The following is a 25405-nucleotide window of genomic DNA, read 5'->3' on the forward strand; positions in this document are numbered from 1 at the left end:
TATGTTTTGTCCTTTGGATAGCATCTCTATACTTAATTTACATGCAAGACATAACAAATGAAAGAATAGCTTGTTCTGCCAAAAAGGATTCTTTATTTCACTTTCAATGGCTTGATTATAGATCCAGTTTTTCCAAGGCTAGTATTTATGTGCATTATCACATATAATATTTCATAAAAATGATAACATGGGCAGTCTTCCACAGGAAAAATGTATAGCTAGTTGATACTTTCTTTTATTATCACATGCTCAAATACAGTAGATCTGTAATGTTTAAACCTTGTAGTTCTATCATATTATTAATGGTAACACATCCTCATTAATTAACGTTTGCTAACCTGTAAAATAATATTTTGTGGTTTGTGTTGCAAGTTCATAACCTACAAGCATAACAATATACCCTATCCTCTTGCCAGATTGAAAGAAAAATAAAGCCCCAGATTTTTGCATATTGTTCATGATGCTTTGATTCAGAATTGCTGTGGAAAACTTACTTTCTGCCAAGTGTCACTGAAGATAAGCATCTGCAGTAAGGAAGTGTGGCTAAGATCAGCAGTCAGATCATTTGCAGCTTGACTGGAAGCCCTATGAATAAAGTGTTACTTGCAAATCCCAGTATCATTACATACATTCTGATGACTTTGAAAGTACTCTCCTGAATTCTGACCTCCCACAATATTGATTCTGTCCACCTTAAACAGAGATACTGCAGAAACATCATCAAAATTAAAGTTTGGGTCACTGTTTTGGTGCTATAATTATCAAAGACTGTTTAGAAATGAAGGTAATAGACAAGTGGAAAAACATGCATTGCTGTCTTTTGTTAATATTTTACAGAAAAAAATTGAAAGCCTCTTACAGAAGTATGATGCAGTCTGTCAAATGAACTCTGAGAGAAACCTCCAGCTGGAACGGGCTCAGTCACTGGTTAACCAGTTCTGGGAGACTTATGAAGAGCTTTGGCCATGGTTAACTGAAACAGAAATGATCATATCTCAGCTCCCTGCACCAGCCCTTGAATATGAAACTTTAAAGCAACAACAAGAAGAGCACAGGGTAAGTGTTTTGCCAGTATTGAAAACCAAAATGTCAAAAGCAAAGCAGTATTCTGCTTAGAACTGTAAATTACTCTGCTAAATGCTGAACACCCAGACAGTTATACTTTCCTATACTTTAAAATAATAATACAAAGGGAATACATTTTAATTGTGCCTCTGCTGTTTCTGAAATGGCACATGCAAACAAGATTCTCTGGGGAAGGCAACAAACAATGTCTAAGCATAAAAGAGGGCTAAAGGGGAAAAATTGCCATTGTTGTGATAGAACTGAGCACAAAAAGTTAAGCAGTACTGGAGCACAGCAAACCCATAAAAAGAACAGGCAAGAGATGATGAAGCAAGAAACAAAAGCAGGTAAAACGCGACCATCTCAAGAACTGCAGCACCTGCTGTCAGCATGCTGAAAGTGAAATGCTGCCTTTGTGTACAGTCTGTTTACAAATATGCACATATGTTTACCTTATGTACATGTAAAAAAATTTGGCTTTTGTTTTGTTGGTACCATTGGAACTAAACTTGGCTTGGACAGGAAGATGGACAATTAGAGGGCCAAGAATTGATTGCTTGGGTTCAGCCAATCCCAGAATCATTCATCATGTCAAGTATTTTTATTATGTAATTATTAAAAGAGATAATTGTTTACTGTAACCTCACAAAACAGAGGCAGGAGCATTGTAGGCTGCCCACCATATGGGATTTCTTACACGTAAGTGTAATCATCTGGGGTAAAAATTAGCACGTTTCATGTATGGCTACTAGTATCACATAGAATCAGATGTGTTCCACTGAGGTTAAAAACCTGCATATTTTGGCACATCTGAAGCCCGTATGACTACTGGATATACTTGTCTGAGCATAGAGTAACTAGGGTTTTTCTATTTTATCTGCCTCAGTTAAGTGACTTGAATTAGATAGGATGAGCCCTGGCTTCGAAGTCTTGTTTACTCTGAGACCAGTTAATGAAGATAGGCCACTCTTACGTACTGGTAAACACTGGGTTCGCTCATTTGTCATCCTATTATGCCCACAATGAACAAACATGCTGTATTAAGACTAGCTATGTAACATGAGCTTTACAAACTTTTCTGATTAGTCACCATGAACCAAGTCATGCTTGTTTTACTTACAGGATTGTTCCCCATCTACTTTAATCATTCCGCTTGCATGAGAGGCCCTGCAGATGAGCTTGTATTTTTGCATTTTCCCTGGGCCATGCTATTAGCTGAGATTTGTTTTTTAAGTAGAAGATTAATGGCAGGCAATTTTAACACGTAATCTGATCCTGAGATACTTGTGTACTGGAATTGTTTGTTTACCCAATAGTAGATAATTTAGGAGATCAGATCATTTATTGCTCTATAAAAAAAAGGAAAGAAAGATTCTGAATGTGAACTGAAAAGTTTTCTATATTCACTTACATTTCTGTTTTGATGTATTTATTGATGGCTGGTTTTCTTCCAAGTCATGGAATTCACAGAATTGATTCCATGCGAGAAACACACAGTCAGTTTGGTTTGAACTGAGCTGTGGGCAGAGCAGTGGAGTAAGGTTTGGATGCAGAACTGTGAGCTCTTGTGGCCTTGTGTCAAATCAGACAGTTGCTCACATACAAAATTATTTTCTGGAAACTTTCAAACTGTTCTTAGCTTTGCCTTTTCCTTTTCACTACTAATCAACATATTTTTTCTCGTTGTAAGGGGTACAGTTACATTATTAGTAAGCAGCTAGAAGGGGGGATGTATTTTTATTGCATTTTTTGTCATAAGGGAACTGTAGAGACTCATGGTCACTGTCTTTCCAATCTTTCCAACCTCTCCTCTTCTGGAGAAGAACAAGTAAGCAAGCAAGGATTTCTTTTTAAGGGAAGGACCATAGTTGAAGAGACGAGGATTTATTTACACTAAGACTGATATAGGCCCTTTTCTGTGTCTTCATTAATTTAAACAAACTCTGAGCTGGGAGGAACAGAGCGTGTGCCTCTCGTGTTCCTGCACAGGGGCTATAGGGTAGAAATGTGGAGTTCACAGCACTGAGAGGGACAGTGCGTCACAGGGCAGAGGGATTGCTCTGGAAAGGGAGGAATGAGCTGAGAAAATAAATAAAAACTAGAGGGGAGGTTTGGGCTATTCCCACAAACTTTCCCTTTTGTCAGATCTATGGGTGCAAGTAAACAAAACCAAAATCCTTACACAAGTTGGAAGACACCTTGTGACCTTTCACTTCCATGTGCCTCTGCAGTGTCTTCCTCACAGTTTTAACTTACTTTGGGGGGAGGGGAGTGATGAGAGGGAGTGGACAGCTGAGATCAAATAAAATTTACTTATGAATTACTTTCTAAACTTTGTGTCAGTTAGGTAATAGTGCTGTTATGATGATGAGGGGGAGTCTTCTGGCCAGCGGGAAGATTGCTAAACTAGGTGGTTAGGTCTCTAATGATAGTCTTCCTTGCCCTTTAGTCCTTTTCACTGATTTCTTTCACCCTTCCTTACACTGTTGTCCTCTTCTTAAGGATAATTTGAATTCATTTTCTTGCAATGCCAGTACTTTTCTTTCTGGAAGGCTTTGCAGCAAGTGACAAATATTAACATGTAAATTACACACCTGGTGGTCTTATGCACATGTCTGGAATGTTGTTGCCATTTCTGTCTTTATAGGTACTAAATATGATGGGGAGTGTCTGTTACCAGCATAATATGCGTACTTAGCATCTTACATTTTGCCTGTAATCATATGTCCTACAAGAGTACAGCATGACCTTTTCCAGTGCGTCTCTAATTGTGATGTTTCATGCCTGGATAGCTCTGTGTTGGAATGGGAGCCATCACTGGCACAGTGATCACTAACTTTGATATTATTTGTGCTTTACATTAGGATGGAAGGGTATTTGTTTGGAATGTCTTGCCAGCTGGATGTGTTAAAAGTGTGGACAGCTGTAATGTGGTGGTGCAAGTCTAAGAAACTGATAAGTTGTTTCATTTGTTATAGCAACTGCGTGAGCTGATCGCTGAGCACAAGCCTCATATAGATAAGATGAACAAAACTGGGCCTCAGTTGCTGGAACTGAGCCCGGGAGAAGGTTTTTCTATCCAAGAGAAATACGTGGCAGCTGACACCCTTTACAGTAAAATTAAGGAAGATGTCAAAAAGCGAGCACTGGCACTGGATGAAGCCATTTCTCAGTGTACCCAGGTATCAATTCAAATTTTAAGTGTAATTGGATTCATTCAAATGGAAAGACACACAGATATTGTGATCTTACATGTATTTATCAAGACTAAACTGCTGTTTTATCTGTATCTTTCAGCCTAATGGCCTGTGAATGTTCATATATCACTGCTTATGCACTGATTTTTCTTTTTCTCAAGAGTTTATAATTGTATATATTGGTCAGTATTCTGAGTTCTGCAGTTTAAAAATGTTACTGCTTCTTAATTTTGAAGTAAAAAACCCCAACATTTGATATAAAAGTTTGGGATTTTGTTTTAACTTTATTCTGTTTTCTCTTGCTGGTCTGCTGCTTGCTGATGCTTTGTGTATGGACATCACTTGGATCAGTTAACTTGAGTATAGTTATATCTCAAACTCGGCGTTTTTAGTTACAGTCTGTTACCAATAGAACTAGAGGGTAGTTGGGCAATGGTGATAGTGTTTAGTCTTTTTTGCAGACCCAGAAGAACTTAGCAAGTAAAGCTAGACCTCACAAAATGTCATCATAAAGTTCAGATCAAGTCCATAAAAGCGTCATATCTTAGGTTCATCAGCCAATGCAATGAACCCCAATAGAGTATTGTTAGGTATCAAATTCTAGAGACATTTAAATATTGGGCTGTTTTTAAACCCAAACTAAATCTCTTTATTCTCAATTTGGAGCTGAGTAAAACTTAGTGAAAGTGTGTACGCGGACCCAGACAAAAACCTGAATAAAAATACTTTGTCCTCTACTACTTTTATAGGAAATTGTGCTGGAAATTAGGTGCTAAATCCTGCTCAGGTGTAAAATACTAAAAAAATAAATACACCTTAAAGTTGTCATTAAATCTACACTCTAAATAATTTTTGTCATAGATCATTGTACAGATGTCATATTCCTAGACAATACAGACTGATTTTAAGAAGCTAAGGAAAAGTGACATCAGACATCATCCTGCTTTTGACCTGGCTATGGATGTTATATTGTATTTAATTTTAAACAACTTATTCACATTACTGAAAGATGACCTAGATTCAGTGGGGTTTTTAATCATAAATGCTGAGTCCTCATGCTGTTTGAAGCTGCTCATTTGGAATTTGAGATGCTTACTTAGCATTCGAGTCCCTGCTTTGTATGTGATAGACATTAACATGTTGTACTGGCTAAGTACAGAACGCAAGAATAAAAATGTATTATTTGGTAACAGCTAGATATAATCAGATGTTGAGAAAATAGTTAATTATTTATGCATTACTTTAAGGTTTGTTTTATATATGTAAATGTATATGCAGATGGCAAAGCCAAACATTGTAACACCCAGAATGTAATTTTATATAATCTCCTTTTTTTTTATTAAGATGTGTAAATAGATCAGGGCTCTGTACTGTGATAGCGATGACAATGTTTGTCTAGACAGTCCAGGAAGAATAATTATTTAACTCTGCAGTTTCTAAATTACGTTAAATTGCATTATGTATCAAAGGCAGGACATAATCTATGGAGCCAGAATGAGAGGCTGTAATGACTTGCATTTTCTTCCTTTTAAGTTCTAAAACACCTCATGTCATTCAGTGAAGCAGGAATACAAGGAGGCTGACTGAATGCACTGACAATTATAAAACGTAATATGTATGTCCTAAAATTAGACCTGAATTCTGTCAATCTAATTTCAGGTTTTGTCACTTTGGTAAGAACTTGTTGCCACAATAATTTTTTCAGATGTCTTTAACATGGGAGGACTGCTTATCTTTCTTAACACGTTTTGCTGGATTGTGTGATGTTCACACTTTTGATACAAACACTGAGTCCACAACATTAGTCACTGAGTCCATAACATTAAAAATCAGAGCCTAATTTGAAGTGGGTTCTATGATGGGAAAAAAGTAATTACATTTATATTGTCTATATTCCTTTGAATAGAAAGGATGCAGCTATTTGTCACACAAAATCATCTCGTTTTGCTGTGTTCTTTATAGCACCTTTCCCAAGTGTAGTCAAGAGTGGATTTTGTAGATCCTGGATGACCATTAAATGCACCCACAATTCAATAATTTCTGTAATTTGAAAGGGCCATAGTGGTGAGGTATTTTCAGGAATATTTGTGGATTCAAAAGTGTATATTTCAGGTGATCTTTGGACCTGTATCAAAAGATGAACCACATTCACATGGCTATAATTGAGTTTCTGGGCCCTTACCTGGGCTCCATCAAACATAGGTGAACATAATACACACTTTGGTGTGCTTTTAGTTGCAGAAAGTAATGTAGCTTTACTACGCAACAGGCATCAGTTGGGCACTAACAAATGTCTTTTTGCACGACCTTACATATCAAATCCTAACTGACAGTTGTGTGCCAGGGTAGTATGAAAATGTATGTATTTAATACTAAGGTAAATATCTTTCTAAAATATGAAATCAGAAAACTGTGGCTCTCCAAAATAAAGTATGAACTACTGTATGAATTATACAGGACTAAATGTAAGTGGATTTGGCCATATAGATAGTCTCTTTGCATGGAGTGTCTCAGGACTGCACCCAGTCTAAATAGTAAAATTCTTAAATCTGAGAGGAAGTACCATTTTGCAAGGTTGTTTTTGTAATTTGGACGTTAAAAGAGGGGAAGAACCACAAAGGATGGTATTGCATGTTGCATGTAGATATGTTAAATATGTTAATTTTAAAGTACTTTTTTCTAAGATAATTTCAGATGCCCTTTTTTAGTTATTTTTTCTAATTTCTCTGCCACTTTCTGTCCTTTACCACCCTCCCAGTTTCATGACAAGATAGATCCAACTCTTGAGAGTCTGAAACGCATAGTTGAACGTCTGAGACAGCCACCTTCGATCTCAGCAGAGGTTGAGAAGATTAAAGAGCAAATCAGTGAAAATAAGAATGTTTCAGTGGACCTGGAAAAACTTCAGCCGGTGTATGAGACCCTTAAACAGAGAGGGGAGGAAATGATTGCTCGCTCAGAAGGAGCTGATAAGGATATATCTGCTAAAGGTAGTAGACTGAGAAAAGTTCTGTGTAGTGGGAATGTGGCAAGCTGTAGCATATAAAAATCTTCATTTCTGATGACTAATAATCTGAGGATTGTGTTCTCCCAGTAAAGCTGCTTATGAAAGCAAAGCATTAGTTTAAAATAATTCATCGTGGATATGACCTTTGTTTTATTTTTAAAGGCCATGTTGGTTGTTTCCACTTAACATTGTTAAGGAGTCCTGTAAAGAAACAACTTTAGAGTCTAAATTTTAAAATGGACACATATGTTTCTGCTGTACAACTGTAGAGAGATTTATGGCCAAGAATTGTTTGCCAAGGTAGTAATCTAGTTCCTTTGTTGTTTAGCTGTTCAAGATAAACTAGACCAAATGGTCCTCATTTGGGAAGACATCCAGACCTTGACTGAGGAAAGGGAGGCCAAATTATTGGATGTAATGGAACTAGCTGAAAAGTTTTGGTGCGATCATATGGCTCTTGTAGCTACTATTAAAGATACTCAGGACTTCATTCGAGAACTGGAGGGACCTGGAGTTGACCCGTCTGTAGTCAAGCAACAGCAAGAAGCTGCTGAGGTCAGTAGAAAGTATTTTGTTGAATTAAAGTGTTTTATTTACAGTAAGGAGAGAAAAGATAGATTTAATATTAAATGCTAGAGAAGAATATTTATTTTTATTTTATTTTAGAGACCAAGAGGGATAATTGTATAGAATTTTACTGTAATGAGATCTCAAGAGTCTATGATAATGTGTATCAGTGCTTAATTGCAGTGAGCATGCAACGTGTGCCTGTCATTATATTTACATATCTGTTTATAAACATGTATATAATAAGCATGCCATTGAGACTTCTGAGTTATACATACTTTAGATTCTCTGAGTAATACGTAGCATCTAAATGAAAGGTATGCAGATGTGTTATGCTCTATGTATTATGCTTTAAGTTTGTAGTTATTTATGCTGATAGCTAAAGATTTGAAGGTTCAATGATAACCTCTGAAACAGAAAACACTCTTGATTAAAGAAATCTAATTTAAAACTTCCTGTTTATTTTTTCCCTCTCATGCAAAATGACATCATGTGCCATTGTTATAATTTAGACTGATGTCAGTTAATTTCACTGTGAAGGGATGCTTATATTTTGAGAATCCAATTTTAACTCCAAGTGACTTGAAAGAAAACAAAGGGCAAATCCTACCATGTTCTATCTCGAAAACAAACTATATAGACATTATTAAATTTAGTATTAGCAGTGTTGGATTGTTTTTTTTCTTCTTTGTAGGCTGCTAAAGAAGAAATTGATGGACTACAAGAAGAGCTAGAAACAGTTGTGAGCCTTGGATCTGAACTTAGAGCTGCTTGTGGAGAGCCTGACAAACCTATTGTCAACAAGAGTATAGATGAGGTATGGGAAATGCAGATGCTTGAATTTGTTATGTTAGATGCTTGTTCAGCTGGAAATTGGTATTTCTCCTCCACCCCAAGCAAATTCTGAAAATAAAATTTTTGTGCGAATGTGAGATACCTCTAAAGCCTTTGTGTTAAAGCAAGGCTTGCTTTTCAGTTAAATTAATCTTGACTCAGATTAGATTAAAATGTACAGAAAATTTTATTTTATTGGTTTATGGGTTAAATTTTTTGTAAAATACAGAGGTTTTTTTGAAAAGCACTCACTAATCAGTACAATAGATGGCTGCTTTTTGCAAGAGTAATTCTAGAAAAAATTTCAGATATATCTGGTTCATGCCAAGTGAGACATCTTAATGGAGACAATCCTGTTTGGATGACCACAGAGTACTTTTAATTTCGCTAATGCTCAGGAATGTATGCTTCTTTTAAGCCACCATTTTTATAATGACGCAGCTCCAAATGATTTCCTAATAGTACTTGCCATATTAACTACAATCCCTATGTTAACAATAAATAATTGGTGTTGAAGTTTACAGCTTTTCTAATTCAGGGCCTCTAGTGTATTCTGAAAGTGCAGTCATAGGGAGAACAAAGATGTTAATATGGAATGAATATGAACTATTCCTGCTTAGTTTATTGATGTTATTGATCAGTGAATAGCTAGTGAATGCATATTATGCAGCAGTAAAATTCTTTTGACCATTGGAGTAAATTGTGCTTAATCGCAGCTGAATTCTGCCTGGGATGCCTTAAACAAAACATGGAAAGAACGGGTGGATAAGCTTGCTGAAGCTATGCAGGCAGCTGTTCAGTACCAAGATGGACTGCAGGTAAGATGGTGGGATGTACCAAATCCTATATTGGGTCATAAGGATTTAACATGGTTGTACTAACAAATGTCATGTGATTGTATTGTTCTGATTGTAGTGACTTCGGTATGCAGATGTTTTCTCAGGACTGATTCAGTTTAGGGGTGGTTTGGGGTTTTTTTTTATGTTGCTGAATAAAACCCTTTGGGATGTTTCCTTCATGTAGTTGTTCGTATATTGCACTATGATTAGATTTGAAATTAACATCACTCTTGTTTATTGATAAGAGCAGGAGGGTTTTGATACCATACAAATTCACAGTACTTCATATGATTAGGTGAGTTGAAGTTGTGACACATTTGCATGATCTGAAAGGATCAGAATGCAGGTCCATATACTCACCTGCTGCTGTTTCCTTTGAATGGTGGACAATGCAAGAACTTACCTTTTATTTCAACTTTTCTATAAGTCATATAGTTAAGTTTTAATATTTTAAGCAAAAATCATTATTAATATAATGTAAATTTTCTAGCAGTTTTTAAAAGATGCCTTTTTCTCTATATGTGCTGGGATTTGGTTGGGGTTTTGCAGGGAGAGGGGTATGGGGGTGTACGGGTTGGAGCAGGAGTGCATATTCTTTGCATGTTTTGGCTGGGCAGAGGGCCTCATATCTTTTTGTCAGTGAATGGCTAGAAGATTGAAGCATTTGAAAACATGCCAAATGTGATCAATTAACAAAATTTTTATCTTGCTCAGTGGATTTACTGTCTTTCTTGGTTCATTAAGTCTTTAAATTTACAAGTTTCACCTGATGCTAAGGGCAATTACTTGTGCATTCAGTGCAGATCATGCAGCAGAACGCTCCTTGATGGCAATAATGCAACATGCTTGTTTTTGCAGTGCACCCTCACAGTGTATTTCTCTCCAAGTTCTCTTATGTTCATACTATGCAGGGATTGACTTGTAGGGTTCTGTTAGGAACATTACCATTGGTGTAAGTGTTTTGTATTTCCTGCAGCTGTACGTTGTATGTTGTACAAGCTTGGTACTTTGTGAGAGAACTGTGTTTAAATGCCTCCTTATTCTTATTTCGGTAAACAATATGAAAAGATTGTGGGCAGATTGTTAGCTGCAGCTGCCTTATCCTTTTCAGCTTGTTGGGGCTAATTCTCCCTTTCCCAAGGAGCTGTGTAGCAGTGGCCAGCTCTGACAAGCTGTTCAAAGCCTTTCTCCATAGTGAAATTCAGGTCACAGGCCAAGCAGAGGTGTGTTTTTTTCCCCTATGCAATAACCCAGATTGATATAGCTGTTTTTAATCTGGAAGTGGAGTACTCTGCATTATCTCAGGAGCAAAAGAAGTACCCACAAAGTCTCAGAACTGGATGGACTTCATTTGGTTTTTTACAGTTACAACTGCATTATCCTACAGAGATTCAGTCAAGCTGAGTTAGGGCCCTTCACTGTCTAATATGTACTGAATGTAAGATTCCTTATACAGATAATGTTAGCCTTCAAAAGAATTTTTTTCCAAATGACTATACAATACATTTTGTTTTGTATTTACCTTTCAGGGTATTCATAAAAATTGCTTGTTTTACTCAAGAAGTGGAGTACTACTCAGCATGAGCAGTACTGGCAGAATGTTACTGCTAATAGAAGTTCAGTCTTGCAGCTTGTACGATCTTGTAAGATGGAATACTTCAGTTACTATTTGATCCCTTGTATTACAAAGAAACCTAGGTTTCACTGAAGAAAATTATTATATTTCAAAGAACAGCAGTTCTCTGGAGTAAAAGAAATTCTGAAATTTTATTTAATACAACTTTCAATTCTGACGTTATTTTTCTGCTCACACTTCATTTTCATGCTGTGATTTTTTCAGGCAATATTTGACTGGGTAGATATTGCTGGCAGCAAGTTAGCATCCATGTCCCCAGTTGGAACAGATCTGGAGACAGTGAAACAGCAAACCGAGGAACTTAAGGTGAGAACTAACAATTTATATTTTCATCTGTCTGCATTTTTCTACATTGTATAGCATTTTCTATATTTTTCAAGAGTGAACAGCAGTTTGCACTTTAAATTCTAGTAAAATTCTATATGAAAATTTCAGATAACATTTCATTGCAAAGTTTGAATTTTAAAATCTATTTCAAATTTTAGACTACACTTTATTTTGTGAAAATGTTCCTATGATCCAGAAATACTTGTGATAGGATTCCTTATCTTTGAAGGGTTATGTGCAGGGTTCTTTTGCTATGACTTTCACATTTCTGGTTTCTACCAGAACAGCTTCTTTGAGGCCCTGTGAATCACAGAATTGTAGGGGTTCGAAGGGACCTACAGATATCATCAGGTCCAACCCTCCTGCCAAAGCAGGTTCCTTAGGACAGGTTGCAAAGTTTGGCGTCCAGACGGGTCTTGAAAATCTCCAGAGAAGGAGACGCCACAGCCTCCCTGGGCAGCCTGTCCCAGTGCTCTGTCACCCTTGCTATGAAAAAGTTCATCTGCAAAACAATGCTTCCAAGAATGCTTGGAATGAAAAGAATGCTTCCAAAGCTTCACTTCTGCTATTACAGGCTTTGTCTGATGGCTCACACAGACTGTGACATTCTTATTACACAGCTGAAAATCAAAGTGTCAAGCTAACTGAGAAACCTGTCTGTCTGGATCTGTGACCAAGTGTATTCCTGATGTTGGTAGGCTGTTAGGCTATATATAAAAACCCCAGGGATTTATAATGATCAGGGAATGTCCTTGGTTTTGTGGCTCACTTATAAATTTTTTGTTGGTGGGCAGGTTGTTCATCTATTTCTATGATGTAGCTTTAATTAACCCCCCATTTTATTACTATTGGGTGTTGGACTCTATGATCTCTTGAGGTCCCTTCCAACCTCTGTGTTTCTGTGATTCTGTGAACCATAACCTTACATAGTTCAGAGGAACATGCCTGTGCAAGCTGTTTTCGGACTGCTGCCCAAGTTGCACGTATAAAAGTGTTCCACTAAAGAAAATTTGCTTTCAGCACTTTCGAAGATAAATTCTCTTTGAAGGTTAAAGTGTTCAACTGTCACAACCACAAGAGCTAGAAGTTACATTCTGCTCTTTTTACAGACCACAGCTATCACTGGAGGATATTTTCCTATTGGGCATTTTTACCATCCTCTTGTCATATTATATGCTAGAATCTATTTCGATTCTAGAATCTATTTAGAATCTAAGACGTTGCATATTTTCAGTAGCTGGGACTTTCTGGTGTATCTGGTTTACAAGCGTTTTTTGACCCTGGAAAACAAACCCCTAAACTAATGAATGTTGGCAGTGATGCATTAGTATTGTAGATGTTGCTGTACTATGCTGTATGCAAGATGATCATTATTTGTGATGTGTTTGTATTATTTTTCTATTTACCATAGCAATTTAAGACAGAAGCTTATCAGCAACAGATAGAAATGGAAAGACTGAACCATCAGGCAGAACTACTGCTGAAGAAGGTAACAGAGGAAAGTGACAAGCACGCTGTTCAAGACCCCCTCTCAGAGCTCAAGCTCCTGTGGGACAGCCTAGAAGAAAAAATCATAAATAGACAGGTAAATAAACTTGAAGGTGGGGGCTTTTTTCATTATTTAGATTTTTAAGAAAAGGTTTTTATTATGCATAATGTTTGTATCAACTTACACATTTATTCCTTTTGGTTTGGAACTTACAGGACTAAATGTAATAGAATTTGAATTTTACAGTTTATTGAGTTGGTTTTATGCTTTTTTTTTTAAAAAAAAAAAACCCTTTGCAGTCATTTTGTCACTTCTTCTATCAGCAACACCATGTTGAATCATTATTATTTCATTTGGGCTACTCGACATCTTAGATAGCAGTTGAATACATATTTATATGTTCAAATATAATATTAGCTGTTGAACCGAGCACTTAAAAGACCCCAAAAACTTACCACTATTCTTTAAATTATCAAAGCAAAAGAGGGACATAAAGCTGCAGTGCTTTGAAGTGTTTTTTTCTAAATTGAAAACTTCACAACAAAAAAAAAGTTTTTAAAAAAATGATGCATCAAATCACGTTTTTTTAAAATGATGTTTAAATGATGAAAAACTTTCATCACACCTTTGATAGAACCTTCAAACAGCTCTGCTGTGCCTTTGAGCCTAGAATGTAAGGCTTTGCAGGGGAATTGCTAACTTGGCTCTTAACTATAAAGCAGTTGCTTGGATAACTGTTCTTGCCCAGTTCTTATGCTGTCATACGTATGGACTCCTCTCTGGATTATGGTGACTAATGGTAATATAAGCTGATTCAATAGCATTGTGAAACCATTTTACTGTTAATTTTATTTTTATTATAGCACAAACTGGAAGGTGCCTTGTTAGCCTTGGGGCAGTTCCAGCACGCCCTGGATGAGTTATTGACGTGGCTGACACATACTGAAGACTTGCTGAATGAACAGAAACCTGTGGGTGGAGACCCCAAGGCTATTGAAATTGAACTTGCCAAACATCATGTATGTAATTATAATGATTATTAACTGAAATGTTCTTTTGATGTTTATCTTAGTGATGAGGCTTGTAGTAAAACTTAGCACTTGATAAGTAATTCTCTGCAGAGATTTTCAAGACATAGGTCATAGCTCAAATGCAGGCTTGGAGTAAGTGATATCTTTTCTCTTAACTCCTTCCTTCCTTCCTTCCTTGCATCTGCCATGCGAGTGGCATAGATTATAGCCAAAGAGACCAGCTTGCCCTAGTCTCCACCTTTCTTTGCCTTAATTTGACCCACCGAACTCAAAAGTTACTGAATATGCTACTGTCCCCAAAGCAATAATCTCCTTAATTAGCACTGTTTAGGCCAGCTCTGACAAAATGCATGTGACCATTAAACACTTTTCATTCTCAGAAAATAGCAATTTGTGTTTTGAATTTTGCAAAATTGTATCTCAATTGGGTCTGACTAACAGAAGGACCACTTCTCTGAAAATCTCAGCACAATTTAGGGTTATCCATGCCCCCATCTTTTCTTTGTTATATAGGATCATTTTAAAAAAAAATATTGTTTCTACTATTGTGATTTTGGAGCTTAATGGAAGAATGCATCTGTTGTTCTTTTATTTTGAAGAGTATCTCCAAGGAGCAAGAGATCTCTACCTCTTTGTGTGACTTGGTGCTGTTCATGACAATATGTCCTTTCTAGAACTGAAGATTTCAAACAAATTTCCTAAATCCTCTCCTTTCCTTTAAGTCTACTATTTAAGTTTTGCCCTGTGTATGATGTGAAAAGTGTCCATAGCCCATTTTAGATTTAGAGAGAATTGATTGAAATCAACAGTACGGACAGATAATTAAGGCATTTTCATTATTTGTGTAATGCATCTTCTGAAGTCTTTTGTGTGGTCAGCTGTAAGTTGAGCAGAGTAAAATACCTATATGACCTGTGTGACTACTGTTAGAGGCAAGCCCCCCCACCCCAGCCCCAATAAATAATCCAGCTTCCAGTCCATGAGTTCTTAAATTCTTATTGAGCAGAAGTGGTGTACTACTGAAAAAGCATCCAGACACCCATTTATGACTACTTCTACCTTCAGTGCTGAAGGAGTTTAGCAAACACATGAACAAATCTACTTCCTTTTTCATGAGACAGAATTTATAGGTTAGAAAGTTCACACAGTAGTGCATCCTGTGGTAGCCTGGAAAAACATCCATCTCTTTCATAACTTTGGAAAGAATAGACCTTGTTCTTAGTGAACCTCAGCAGGAAGGAAAGGATGAGATGCATCTGCTTCAGTGAATATCCCTTCTTTTTCGCCCCGCTAGGGAAATAAAATAACGAGTCTCTCCCAGTGCTTAGCTCAGAAGAGTGAAAGCAAATGTGATGCGCGTTTTGTATACAGGGGCTACTTGTGACTTGCTGTTTCATCAAGTGCTCTGTATAGTTTATTTAAAAGTTCCTTTGTATTTAGCTTTATATTTTTTCCATATGCTAGCGTTTTGAGGGAGGTGAGTTTGAAACAGACCCTGTGGAAGACAGCAGTCATAAACAACTTGAGTTTACCATTCCCTTCACAACTGTTCTGCATAGTCTCTTCTTCTATTTTTTATATTATTTTTAAAAAATCTTTCTGAAAACAACATCCTTTTCCCAGTTGCACTTTTTGCATTTTATAGTTTTACTGTGGTTGGTGATAACAAGTTTTCAACCAGATGGAGATCGTCTTGTGGTGTTAGTAGTACATTACCCAGCTTTTAGCACAGCTGAAGTGTCCTGGCAGCCTGACATAATGTGAAATGAGTGGTAGATCTGAAATACATGAAAAGATGCTGTGGCAGTTAGGTGGTTGTCTGGCACAGCAGGCACAGAGTTTCCTTGTTCCTCCCTCTCCTCTTTTCTTAGACTACTGCTTCACAAGCAGTACTATATATAACACTCTTTTCACACCTTACCCTCATAACCAAAGAGAAGTCCTATTAAAGTGTGTAGTAAATTAAGGAAAGTGAAGAAATAATTCACTATCTAGCAGAAATCTTTCAGATTTCAGAAGGAAATGTGTGTATTCAGGAGGAATGCATTGTTTTTTCCAAGGTATAAAAATAAAATGTAGTATTTAGGCATAATGGTCTGTTGTTACTGCTTTCAATTGAAGAGACCTTAGTTATTAGCTTTAATTTCTAATACCTGTGCTGATGTTAAACTATTGCCTTGTCACTGGATTAGAACTAGCGCAATCATTGTAATTGCCTTCATTCATTAATTTATCAACATGGCCAGTCATATATACTGTGTTGCAATTGTAGGTGCTACAAAACGATGTTTTAGCTCATCAGTCTACGGTGGAAGCAGTTAAGAAAGCAGGAAATGACCTGATTGAATCAAGTGCTGTTGAAGAAGCAAGCAATTTACGGAGCAAGTTGGAACTTCTGAATCAGCGCTGGCAAAACGTGTTGGAAAAAACAGAACAAAGGAAACAGCAGCTGGACAGTGCCTTGATCCAGGTGAACAGGAAATGATCAAATAGAGATAACTCAGAAAAAGTGTCTTTTTACATGAAATACATAGATACATGTATTAGAAGTTGGGCTTGATCAAAACCATAATGCAGACACTCCTGAGCTTGGAGAAAGTTTGAATCTAGCTGTATCTTCCACAGCTGGCCACTGTCTTTTGTAGTGTTGAATCAAGACTTCAGCTTTTGGCCTATATATATTAAAATGGTCAAATGTCTGTGTAGGTATATTATTCAAGGAAAATGTAGCTCATTTAGCCTGCTTTCATTACTTCCATGGTTTTTGATTTTGCTATTATCATTTAGATTGGATTTGGGCTAGTTTGAAGTTTGGTTTGGTTTTTTCCTTTTGTTTTTTCCTTTAGTTTCCATTGGTTATTGCAAATACCTGATTAAATCTGTTGACCATATACTTCTGCATCTGAGCTTGTATTAGAATGGTGAATGTTTAAGTAAGCTCTAAAATGATATGGTATAATTTAGGCCCAAGGTTTCCATGGTGAAGTTGAAGATATGCAGCAATGGCTGACAGACACTGAACGTCAGCTGTTGGCATCAAAACCTGTTGGAGGCTTACCAGAAACAGCAAGAGAGCAGCTTAATGCCCATATGGTAAGTATCAGTATTAGAATGCTTTGCAAATTGTATTTCAATACTATCTTTCAAGAGTTTATGGTAAATATGGAGCATGTTCTGTATATCACAATGTGTGCAGTATCTTAAAAGTTTTTAATAGGCTTCAAAACAACACTTATTTTCAGTGTAGGAAAAGCAGTCCTTGGGAGATGCCCAAAGCTGAACCATTACTAGTGTTGAGACAGAATTAAAATAAATTTTGCATCCTTACTCTCAGAAAGAAAAAGAGAAAGTGTCTGCAGATTTTCCAGAGATTCCTATTCTTCTTTTCCCTTCTGTCCCCATAACTCCAATGATGCTTTTTCTAAGATACAGATGAATCAAAAAGTGATCCACATTCATTGGACCTTGAATTAAGAGACTCAATTGTTTGTTATTTATCTATGCAAAACTGATGCTAAAGTCGTCATTAACGCAGGTGTAGTAAGGACTGCTGGCTCATACCTGTCCAGGAGATGCTTCAGTTAGAAATACCAAGCAGATCAGGATGCCTGAATTATTACCTTTCTTCCCTTCCTTTCCTTTTAAGAAACATTTTATTTATTTTTCCACCCCTGTAGAACTATAGAGCTTAAAAGGTGACACTTAAACTTGATTTCTTACATCAAAGGAAGGTGTGTCATAGTGCTCCACTGATGTAAAATTACGCTGTGCTGTAGGGCCAGGATATAAACCCAAACCAGTGATCTAAACTCTTGACCTTCTGCCTCAGATCTAACAGTAATATTTACTGAACTGTCCTTGAACTCAAATATGCCTGACATAGTTTCCAGTAGAACACTGCACTGTCATAGCTTTAAAAATCAGATTTTGTTTTGGAATGATGCTAAAGGTCGTTGCCCACCAATGTGGGGCACTTCCCTCCCTATCTTATTTTTCTCCAAAATTCACCAGTAACTATTTTTGAGAAAGAAAATAACTTACAGTTGTAAAATCAGCTATGAGAGGAAACTAGGACAAAACACAGAAATAACCTTACAGTTTTGAACTGCCTGGTCCTTCTCTTTTTGTCTTTGGGGGGAAAAAAAACAAACCAGCAAACACACCCCCACATCCCCCCCACCTTCCCCCTGTGAGAGTTGGTAATAATCGTGATTCCATGAGAGTCAGTGGAGTTCTTTCCATTTTTCATCTAGGAGCTAAAGCCAGATCACGAGAAAAAAATTTCCCTGGAAAATTTCAGGGTTTTCTTCTGTATGTTCTTTTACTATGCAAATTTTCCATACTTGCATTTACAGACTGATTAGTTAAAAAAATCTTTAAACCAAATGTAGTAGTCCAGTTGGAATGAATGTGAATGTGTCCCCAGTAAGGTGTACTTTGTAATCATTTCCTAACTGTACAGGTACATTTTACAGGTTGTTACTATGTTGCAGACCAACATGTAACTGCAGGCATTGACTAAATGTATATAAACCTTAAAAAGTAGGACTTGATTTCAGGTTAGCTAAACCTCAGTGCATCTGTGCAGATATGTGTAAATTCTCTGGGGTTTTTTTTTGGGGTGGTGTTCTTTCTTGAGCAGCTGAAATGTTGAGGCCACTAGTCATGTTGAGTAATATTTATCATAAGTTCCAAATTCAGACTTGCCCCAAGTGATACAAACCATGTTGATTTGTGACATGTAACTGAAGAAGAAAGTTTTGTGCTATATTTTGATTTGTTTCTCATTAGAAATAATGTTATTGAGTGTAAGGTCTGTTTTTCCAGATATAAATAAAAGAGCCTTCAGCTATAATCCGTTCACAGATTGAGTTATGATTGGGCAGTGTTTGTAGCTAAGGCAACTCCGGGAAAACAAAAGATAGAAAGAGACATTACAGGACAACATCAGGAAAGGGTCTTAAAAAGAGGCCTTCGGCTATTCCAGGGCTGCTCAGAACAATCATCTCCTTTTCTTAAAACAATCATTTTTTTTTAGTTCCTCCTTTAAAATAACTTTAATTTCTTCTGCCCTTTTGCAAGTCTGACTATGCTGCAGAATTAACTGGTGTAATGAGTCCCTGTGTCAGACCAAGCCCATCCCCTGTGCTCGTGGCCACTCCTGCTGTTCCATTGCACTCGCTGTGTTTACTTCTGAGGGGTTCTAGTGCGGCAGTAAAAATAAGATGCTCTGGGGAGGTCCGAAAAACAGAAATATTTGTTGGGAGATTGGGAACGCAGAGGGAAGCAGGCTAGGTTACACCACTTCTCATAGTCCTCAGGAAGAAAGCAAGGAGGGATCCATGGGAGCTCCTAGTCTCTACCAACCTCATCTTTAACATGGTTTAAAAATAGAGCAGTTAGCAGGTACAACATTTGTTACCATTATTCTTTCAGCTTGGTTTGTATGTGTAAAATCTCTTTAGCATTCTTGCCAAGCAAATGAAGGTAGGTGCAGACAAAAGAGATGTACAATAAAGCAGCCCTCCCAAGTTGTCCCACCCACTTTTGAAGGTGTATTGGGTAGGTTTGGGCTTTCAGCGCGATGCGTAATGCTGACACTTTCTGTGTTTCAGCTACAGATGGTCTTTAAGCCAACCAAGTTGTAGCAAATGTTGTGCAATAGTACTTTATTTGCCAAGCTTTGGATCTCGAGAGAAAACATCTGACAGGCAATGCAAGTTCTCATTTCCTGAAGAATTGGGCCCTTTATTTGCTCATTTGGCTTTTTATTAATTACATATGTTTTCTCTTTATTAGTCTTAATCATACCCGCTAAATGTTGGGGGAGGAATACATATTATACTAGCGTTTGTAAAGAGTATTGAATTTCTACCTGCCTTATTTTTTTGGTACTTTATTTAGGAACTTTGTGCTGCCTTTGAAGCCAAAGAAGAGACATATAAGTGTCTAATGCAGAAAGGCCAGCAGATGCTTTCAAGATGCCCAGAGTCTGCCGAAACAAATGTTGAGCAGGACATAAATAACTTAAAAGAAAAATGGGAATCAGTACAAACAAAGCTCAGTGAAAGAAAAGTAAGTGTTTTTACATAAAAATAGAAGTGCAAATCATGTATTTAAGGATGTTAATGTTCACTGTTTTTATGCATGCATACTTACTTGATCTTTTAGATTTAAAATAAATTGAGGAGGCAGTTATGCAGAATTCATTGGTATGTTTAGAAAGTACTTCCAAAAAATGGGATTGAAGAAGTTGATTATCCGTGATTGGGTCGGGGATGAGTAAGAATGACACAAGTCTGTTCCACAGAAATACATTAGCTGATAACTGCTCATTTGGTAGGACAAGGCCTCTTCTGGATTTTATTACAGTAATCATAGACATGAGAGAATGAATAACTTCAATGATGAAATAATTTTTATCTCCTTTTCAGTACAGAATTACTGCATTAATTCTCCTAGTTTTCATCCATTTTTTTCTTAAAATTCCCAAACACTTGGCCGCCTGCCACTTACTTCAAGTGACTACCTTCTGTTGTAACACAGATCAATGATTTCACTGATAGGCAACATACGTTTTCTTATTATTAATTTCATTTTGCCTTCATTCCTTCACGAAGTATAGTCCATTTGTTCTACTTCCATCAAACAATGAAGAATATCAATAATTACAAACAGAGGAACTGTGCGATATGTATAAAGCACAAATATTTAACTCACGGCTTAGTTATATTTTAAAATAAGAACGCTTGTGTCTCTTAAGATAACTGTATAATGTAATTAGTTCAAGCTAATTAATGCCCAAAATGAGCACCTTCTTGCAGAAAGCTGTAAGGTTGGAGTGCTCAGCTAGGCCAGCAATGCGATTGTTGGAAAATCTCTGCTATCTCCTGGTAACTTCTATATCCAAAATTAGTCTCAGTTTGGACAACCAAGATGACAACTGGGCTTTATTAAAAAGAAGTCAAGCCAAACTTGTTCTTTGTTTAGTGCAAGAGAATGAATTATATAACCTCTTTGAGGAACTTCCAATTGCACTGCCACCTTAGATTTCTGAGATTCTACTGGTTGTGCATTGAAAATGATAAATCCGTATGTCCCTTTAGGATTAAGTAGTAGAACTACTACCAGTAGATGGAACTAGATGATCCCTAAGGTTCCTTCCAACCCAAACTATTCTAAGATGCAGTGTTCTAATATGGAAAATTTAATCTTGATATTAGATGCCGTATCTTCTAGTCATCTGTTATACATACTGTTACTCCTTCTATCCATCCCCTTTAATAGGCTCAAATGTAGGCTGTTATTTTAAAACTCAAAGACTTTGAGTTGGAAAAATGTTTGTAAATGCTAAACTAAAATGGTTTACTCCAAAATGCTGAAATAAAATGGTTTTCTTGGCTGAAGCACCTGCATAATATCAACTGCTATTAAAGTATGACGTATCTTTACAGACCAAACTGGAAGAAGCCCTCAATTTAGCAATGGAGTTCCACAACTCACTTCAAGATTTCATCAATTGGCTTACTCAGGCTGAGCAAACTCTAACTGCAGCTTCTCGGCCAAGTCTTATCTTGGACACTGTCTTGTTTCAAATTGATGAACACAAGGTATGTAAAGAAACAGATGTATAATGTTTTTCTCCCACTCTGTAGAGATACTTTAACAATGTCCAAATGAACCCTGTAACGCTGGCACTCAGAGAAACATTTAATTTGTTTTAAAATCGCATTTTATAGTCTTTCTTGCTACATCATTCTTTATCAGACTGGGTTTTTTCAGTGTTTACACAGTGCTTGTGCAATGTACTATTCAGACTCATTTTCTCCCTTTTTTTCCCAAGGTTTTTGCCACAGAGGTGAATTCTCATAGAGATCAGATCATAGAGCTGGACAAAACTGGAACCCATTTGAAATATTTCAGCCAGAAACAGGATGTTGTCCTTATTAAGAATCTGCTGATTAGTGTACAGAGTCGATGGGAAAAAGTAGTTCAACGCTTAGTTGAAAGGGGAAGAGCTTTGGATGATGCAAGGAAAAGAGCCAAACAGGTAATCGGACAACAGCTGTTGCACAACTCTTTGAACTTAGCTGTAATTACATCCAGACTCTTGAAGAATATGGTGCTTTAAAGCACTTTAAAGTAAGTCTGGCTTTAGTGTAACAGACACTGTTGAGTTAGTGGAGCAATTTCTGTGATTCAATCATAGAGCACTTCATTTGGGAGGTGAAAGCGTCATTCTCAACCTGAGCAGTGACTTCTGTCTGCAGTACAGGATAGCCTGAAAGAAGAAAGTTACAGTATGGCTTCCAGATGTATATTAATGCCATCTGTCCTCAAAAAGTTTGACAATCAACTCCTTATATTTTCAAGAACATGATAAACCTCTTTCACTAATGTCTAGAAGTATTTTTTTAGTATTTTCCTCTTGGGCTTACGATGTGCTCAGATAAATCTCACCACTTCTCAATCTATTACGTTAGTTACTAGACCAATATCTTCAGTGTGCTAAGATGCCTCCATTTATTTCCTTAAAAACCTGCAGTGTTGGTTGGTTGGGATTTTTACGCAGTTTTCCTCACCATTCATGTTTTCTTCCTCAATTCATGTTCCCTCACAGGGGAACATAAATGATAAGATGCGAAATGTGTGACAGGAACAGAATCTGTTTAAACACCAATGAGAAGCTCTCGTTACTGTTTATTCAAGTGAACATGACCATTCAAGATTTGGTCAGGTTCACAGCCAAAACAAATTCCCATGTTCACTGCTGCTGCTGTTTAGTTCACAGAGTAAAAACTTCTCTGGGCAATAAATTAACCCAAAACCCAATCAAATATTATTTATTTTCCAGCATATTCTTATGTGCATTCACAGACACAGCAGTTCTGCAGTGAGATAGATTTCATGTTTATATCCATTTACAGAGCTGAAAACAATAACTTGTTAATTTAGGATGACAACAATCTTTGCAGAGCAGAGAGGGAGTACTGAAGGGTACTGGTGTCAAGGCCTGATCCACAGCCCTGAACAGCCTTGAGAGATTTCTGAACTAGTTCCTTGTGCTTTCATCTGTTAGGCAGCCCAGGCAAGGAGAATTTTCAAGAGAGACACGGAGACAAACGACCAGCTTAGAAAAACTGAATCCCAAAGGGATTCCGCTGCTTTGTGAAAGCTGGATGAATCTTTGGTCTTTTTCTGCTTCCTTCCCTGAAGTGCTCTGTTTGTTGAGACAGGAAGGAAGATCAGGGATCTGTTCCTTGCCCATCAAGATAGCATTTGATATAATGAGAGCATTTATGAGCGTCCCAAAGAAAATATTGGGCAGCCATCCAGATGGGAGTCTTCCCCAGTGATTTACTGCTGTTGTCCCATATAGACAATAGCTAAACCCCATCCTTGCTGTATTTAATATTCATTATTGAAAATGTAGGAATCTAAAAGACCAACACATCAACCTAAGTTGCCATTATGTCTCTGAAAGATGCATACTACTCATGCAGATCATATACATAAAAGGTTGCTAATTCACCTGGGAGAAAGGAGGTTAAGTCTAGTGGGATCATGCTTGGCCTAGTCCCTGTGTGAGAGACCAGGGAGAAAAAGCACACCAAATCTTTCCTAAGTCTGTAGAGGACTTGCTGAGGTTGTAGAGAGTTGGTTGGGGTTTAATGTTTCTGGATTATTCTGTGCACCAGTGAGTTTTAAAATCCATGCACATCTCGCTTTTCTGCAGTTCCACGAAGCCTGGCACAAACTTATGGAATGGCTAGAAGAGTCAGAGAAATCTTTGGACTCCGATCTTGAGATCGCAAATGACCCTGACAAAATAAAGATGCAGCTTGCACAGCATAAGGTGAGTCCTAAGTGATGAAATGCAAAGTGCCCAGTGAGATGTAAGTCAGTCTATCAGCCTTGAACTCTTCAGTCAGCATAGGAAGTAGATTCGTGGCCTCCCTACGATGGAGTGCTTCTTAGCGTCAAATTAAATTGTGTTACAGAAGGGGAATAGAAAAACCTTTTCACAGTACCTGATGTGAATGGTTAACTGTGAAGAGGAAAGGTAAAGCAGTACAGCACCATCAAAACTTACAAAAGAAAAAAATAATAGTATCTCAGAATAGGAACCTCTGAAGAGGTTTTGTTACAGATTTCAGTCCTTTACTCACAATTTTACCACTTGGTTATTTGGTATTTTCTTTTTAATAGTACAGGACCACCTCAAAACAGATCTTGTAATTTGATTTGTAGTTGCTTTTTACTTCAAGTGTAAATACTAATTGAATCTACTAGAAAGTACAGTGACACCGTCAGGAGCCACGATTCTTTCTCTTCCTGGGATTCAAAATTCCAGGACCAGCTTTCCAGAAACCCAGCTGCTGTCAGTGAAAATGCAGAAATCTCCCTGACTCACCTGGCTTTTCAAACAAATAGTGATAATGTAAAAGCTCTGTAGTTCCAGACATCAGACACAGAGCAAAAGGATGGATGGAAAAAGTCTTTACTTAATTTTTACTTTTGTAAAGAGCCTAGCATAATATATTACCAAGGATCAAGTGGGTTAGTGGTAGAATCTTCAGAGACTGAGTATGTCTCAAGATTTATCTCAGAGCAGTTTCATCAGAGGCAGGGTATTGAAAGATGATTCATTTTTCTACAATTTGGCATATGTTTGCTTCTACTTTTCATGTCAGACTTAGTGTTCTCCATTTACTCCTTCCCCCCCCCCCCATTCTGTACAATATCCCCAAGGGTTTGCATATCTAATTTTCCCTTCTCAATGTAGCTTCTGGTGATTGCTTTTACCTCCGACAAGTTTTACCATGTATATTAATGATTGGTTGCTGCATCAGTCTGCTTTATATTGTAATCAGCTCTTGGTTTACATGATGGTTTAAGTATTGTTTATCTACCAGGAAAATATTCTCCTTTAATATGGGAAAGTTGGCTGTTGGTCAAGCCAAAATAGTTTTACCTATGTTTGCTGTTAAAAGTTTCAGATAAAACCTACACTAACATTCTGTTATGCTAACTCTGCAGTTTCAATTTGTTCTGGAACTGCTGCTGTTGCCAGAATTTGATCTCAGTGATGGGAATTTAGGGGAGGGGGAAGTCTTTCTGTTAAAATAGCCTTTCTTGTCTTCTATAGCTGTATCAATCTTTTAATCCTTCCACTCCTCTCTTTTTCTTTCTGTGATGTTTTAATTCCTCACAAGTATGGTCAATACATGGTGACTGCTTGGAGGTCCTTTCAGGTCCTGAGATTTAACTCTCTACCTTTAGTCTCCTTTCCTCTTCTGCAGTGCTAAACGTTATAATCCCACTTGCTCTCCATACCTACAGCAGTTCGTTTTATGAGCCTGTGTTTTCCTCAAATGGATTGGAAGACTCGTTGCATCTCTCAATGATACCT

The 25405-nt window shown here is 37.2% G+C and overlaps 1 protein-coding gene across 1 annotated transcript in view; it reads left to right on the forward strand.

Moving 5' to 3' along the window:
* Window positions 1-25405, forward strand: part of DST (dystonin) — a gene marked incomplete at its 5' end in the record, with an annotated part of 301073 nt that overhangs the window by 247243 nt on the left and 28425 nt on the right. The window contains 15 exons of the mRNA XM_084262411.1: window positions 838-1056; window positions 4044-4247; window positions 7021-7252; window positions 7598-7824; window positions 8531-8653; window positions 9387-9488; window positions 11350-11451; window positions 12884-13057; window positions 13825-13980; window positions 16265-16462; window positions 16957-17085; window positions 19897-20067; window positions 21447-21602; window positions 21836-22042; window positions 23729-23848. Coding sequence (XP_084118537.1) covers window positions 838-1056; window positions 4044-4247; window positions 7021-7252; window positions 7598-7824; window positions 8531-8653; window positions 9387-9488; window positions 11350-11451; window positions 12884-13057; window positions 13825-13980; window positions 16265-16462; window positions 16957-17085; window positions 19897-20067; window positions 21447-21602; window positions 21836-22042; window positions 23729-23848 — 2520 coding nt within the window. The remainder of the gene's footprint in view (window positions 1-837; window positions 1057-4043; window positions 4248-7020; window positions 7253-7597; window positions 7825-8530; window positions 8654-9386; window positions 9489-11349; window positions 11452-12883; window positions 13058-13824; window positions 13981-16264; window positions 16463-16956; window positions 17086-19896; window positions 20068-21446; window positions 21603-21835; window positions 22043-23728; window positions 23849-25405) is intronic.

The sequence above is a fragment of the Gallinula chloropus genome, assembly GCF_964237585.1.
Source record: "Gallinula chloropus genome assembly, chromosome: 3".
Taxonomy (NCBI): Eukaryota; Metazoa; Chordata; class Aves; order Gruiformes; family Rallidae; genus Gallinula; species Gallinula chloropus.